Here is a 4043-nt window from a genome sequence, read left to right as displayed (position 1 = left end):
TGCTAGTAACTGACAAATGCTTTATTCCTCCCATGTTTGGGGCCTGCTTTTGTTACAGCTATGTACACATGTCAAACACAAGTGCTGACAGTACTGACGTGATTTTCAGAGACCACACCTCCTACGGCACCTCCACCATCACATCGTGCCTTTAACTCATCTACTCCTGCCAGGTTTACAATGGTAAGTATCAAAAGTGTACAAATCTGCTGGCATCATCCACACAGAGGTGAAAACAGCATCAGCCATGCTTTCAGGCAGCTTATAAAATAGAGGTTTGACTAAAAACAAAAAGCTGATCAGGTCACTGTGCTGTTTCTGTCAAAGCCTTCAGAGCTGGCAGGATGTCGTCTAGGTGGCTCACTCCTGTAACACACAGAGGGAAGAGCAGCAGTAGAAATCTCAGGCTTAAAGTCAGCTCGGCCAATCCCAGCCCAGGATCGTCTTAAAATCACATGACAACGAGCAGTTCACAACGAGTCAGTGCTCGGAAGGCACCCAACACCACAATGATTCTGACTGCGAGCTCCTGGAAGCACCACGATCTGTTCATCTTCATGTTTCCTCAGTAATATTGGATGAGAGTCCTGGATTTATTTCTACCAAGAAGTCATTTGTAAATAAAATAAATAGAGTTGGTTGAATTTACCTAGAGTCTGTAAGATTCCTGTAACCAGGGCATGGAACGCAGGGAAGAACTCCTCGTGCTGTTTCACCTTCATGATGATGCTGAAAAACAGGAGCAAAGATTGAAGCAGGCCTGAGCAGCTGCCACCTGGTAGTCCAACTCATGTGTCAGAAATGCAAACCTGTCAATATCAATGTCTCCCAGCAGCTCAGGGAACCTCGCCATGCTTTCAATGGAGGACACCAGTCTGGACACATGTTTCACAACTTCAGCAGGAGAAACACCACCGTCTGACAAAACCACAGACAGCCCTGTTAGTCTCATGCTGAATGATGCTGATGGACAGTAATCCACTCAGTGTAATATGGAAGACTCTCCTGATTATGGAAGCAGCATGAAAAAGAAGCCGTTATGAAAGCTACTGCTGTGGTCAAGGTCAGGAGGAAGATGCTTGTTAGTAATCGAGAACAAAGAGTCACAGCCAGTGGAGACATGACACTAATCTAACCGCACAAAAACAAAGATGACGATGCAGTTATACAAATATTCATTTTTGTCAGTCGGCCCCATCTAGTGGCCAAGGCGTGCATTAGGAGATAAGTGTAGGTGATGCTACCTGCAGGGAGTAGCAGTGTTCGGCAGGTCCAGGCCTCTACAGTCACTGCTCTTATGTTCCAAACACTCATTGTTTTCAGTTTACTCTGGACAGTGTGTCTGCCAAGAGTTTTAATTAAGCACTACTGTGCAGTACTTTGGCATATCTTGGATGTGAAGAACGAGCAGTTCACATCCACATGTTTATACAGTCAAACAATGGATCATCATGAGGACATTAGCACGGTGGCACAGTGGTTAGCACTGTTGCCGCACAGCAAGAAGGTCCTGAGTTCAATTCCACCATCAGGCCGGGGTCTTTCTGTGTGGAGTTTGCATGTTCTCCCCGTGTCTGCGTGGGTTCCCTCCGGGTACTCCGGCTTCCTCCCACCGTCCAAAGACATGCAGCTTGTGGGGATAGGTTAATTGGATAATCCAAATTATTCACAAACTAGGTGTGAGTGTGAATGGTTGTCTGTCCCTGTGTGTTGGCCCTGCGACAGACTGGCGAGAGGCAGGGTGTACCCCGCCTCTCGCCCTATGACAGCTATCCCTGAAAAGGAGAAGCGGAAGCGAATGGATGGATGGCATTAGCACTAGTACCTCCTCGTACAGGTCTACTCTGCCTCCAGGAGTGAGTTTGCTTATTTTAATGACTCTTAGTTACTTTTAACTTCAGGGTTTCAATCCAAACAAAGGAAAATGTGTCCAGGAGATGCTGATAGAAGCCCAGACTGTCATACTGCATAAATAACATCCATAACTAGGCACTGTGTGTAAGTCACCCAGATCAAGGATATCTCGAAGGTTCCTCATGGCATTGGTCATCTCTCCCAGTTTAGTGTAGACCTCATTCATACGGGGGTACACTCCTCTCAGAGAGGTGACGTCAAACAGCTTCTGAAAATGAGACACCATGGACTCCAGAGTGTGTCGAGTGGGGCTTCTGAGGACCTAACAAGGAAAGAAAACGCTGCAATAAGCAGGCTTCTCTGAAGTATACGCTCAGACATGTGAGCCACCGCGCCCTGCAGTGTCATTTACACAACAGCCTGATAAAGTAGTACAAACAAGAGTAACAAACTTGTACCTTATCATCAGCCGAGGCATTTTCCAGCATGGCGTCTACAAGCAGCAACATGTCTCCAACCTCTGCTGCTTCGTCAGTGTTATAACCACCATCGCATGGTTGTAAGGGCATTAGTCTGACAGACAGTTCTTTTAAACTGCACTGAAGACCCTACGTACAAGCACGCATGCACAGGAAGTTCATCTTCAAAGCAAACGTCACATACCTAACCGAGGGCTCGAGATAGTTTGGCAGGTTGTTGGTGTTTACCTTCAGCAGATCGAGCTGCTCTGCCCACACTTTCAGTGTAGACAGGACATCCTGGAAGTCCGGTCTGTGCACTCTCAGAGGACCTTTATGATCAGTTACAACTGCACTGATCTCATTCAACAGCTGAAATTTCAGGAAAAAAAAGAAGAAATATTTCTGTTATGTCAGGAAAAAAGGCTCAAAGCAGTACGTGCCCGAGACCACATCAAGTCACACTTACATGATGATAGTAGACACACAGCCGGGCTTCCTTGGCTGGGTCACTGATGAGCTCGCTAATCTCAGCTGTGCCGTCTTGTTTTGGCGAGCTCCACAGGAAGTTGGCTCTGCGAATGAGAAATGAGATGAACTCCTGGATACAGAAATTCTGTTTAATTTCAGGAACAGGGGTCAAATTCCCTGACCACCAGAATCCCTCACGTTAACGTTTATCGTGTGGAAAAAAAGTTGGCTTCATCCTCCAGCTTCACTGTGCTAATGTTATGCTAACATAGCTGTGTCGCTAGCAGTCACGTAGCACAACATTATATACCAGCTAGTCCAACTCCAGTAACCCTGCAAACCCCACTGTTGTTTAGTTTTCTGTCTTCATTTATGTTGGAAGTGACAGCAGAGCTGTACGTTTGAATTAGTTAAAAAAAATCTCAGTCAGAACATGGTATGAAATGTTTAGGTGGAAACTAGCGAGCTAACTTCCTGTTAACTTCTAACTCCGTTAAATTTAATAAATTCTGTTTTCATGGATGTTAAACTTAATTGTTACACCTGGTAAAGCAGCAACGCTGATGATTTAATTAAAGATGAAATAATTTAGACAGTTTAACTCTCAGTGTTCGTTTAACTTTGGGACCTGAACTGACGGAGTTTTGGACCCAGATTACGTCGCGAAGCTCCTCACTACGGCAGCCGTAATGCTCTGACGATCCATCCAGCAGTGCAGCTTACCAAAGTTGTACTAAAACATTTTTTAACAGATTTCTGCCAAAATCGGTTCGAGGTCAGTAAGCACAACCAGAAATCATACATGAGGCACACTCTCGATTTTTGAGAAAATTAAAGGATTTTAAGTCCTTATAGTGTGAAAAATACGTTATACAGAAGAAAAGAATATATCCTGATATATATCGTTACCGCACATGCTTCAAATTATATCGCGATATGGATTTTAGGCCATATCGCCCAGCCCTACTTTGAAGGTGTTTCATCTGAGAAGTTTCTTCAGTTCTAAGAGGAGGAAGTGGAGAGTCCCAGATTTTATTACACCAGTTGCTCTTAGAACTGAAGAAGCTTCTCAGATGAGAGGTGAAACACATATGTCTGAATACAGACAGTGGAAAAATGTCAGTCTTAGTTTTACTGGATCTCAGTGCAGCATTTGATACTGTTGACCACAACATATTACTCAAACGACTGGAGAACTGGGCAGGTCTTTCAGGAACTGTACTAAACTGGTTCAAAACATACGTAGAAAACAGGAAATAC

At 44.6% G+C, this 4043-nt stretch overlaps 1 protein-coding gene across 2 annotated transcripts in view; it reads right to left on the bottom strand.

Moving 5' to 3' along the window:
• Positions 1 to 4043, bottom strand: part of cep70 (centrosomal protein 70) — an 11578-nt gene continuing 7535 nt past the window's right edge. For both annotated transcript variants that reach the window (XM_005747081.1, XM_005747080.1), the window contains exons 6-12: positions 2782 to 2887; positions 2562 to 2684; positions 2313 to 2462; positions 2008 to 2176; positions 810 to 918; positions 650 to 729; positions 1 to 366 (exon numbers count right to left, since the gene is read on the bottom strand). In XM_005747081.1, the coding sequence (XP_005747138.1) occupies positions 305 to 366; positions 650 to 729; positions 810 to 918; positions 2008 to 2176; positions 2313 to 2462; positions 2562 to 2684; positions 2782 to 2887 (799 nt within the window). In that variant the 3' untranslated portion in view covers positions 1 to 304. The remainder of the gene's footprint in view (positions 367 to 649; positions 730 to 809; positions 919 to 2007; positions 2177 to 2312; positions 2463 to 2561; positions 2685 to 2781; positions 2888 to 4043) is intronic.

The sequence above is a fragment of the Pundamilia nyererei genome, unplaced genomic scaffold (assembly GCF_000239375.1).
Source record: "Pundamilia nyererei isolate P.nyererei 1_Seehausen unplaced genomic scaffold, PunNye1.0 scaffold00188, whole genome shotgun sequence".
NCBI lineage: Eukaryota > Metazoa > Chordata > Actinopteri > Cichliformes > Cichlidae > Pundamilia > Pundamilia nyererei.
The sequence above is the reverse complement of the archived record's forward strand: the minus strand, read 5'-3'. Positions and strand labels throughout refer to the sequence as shown.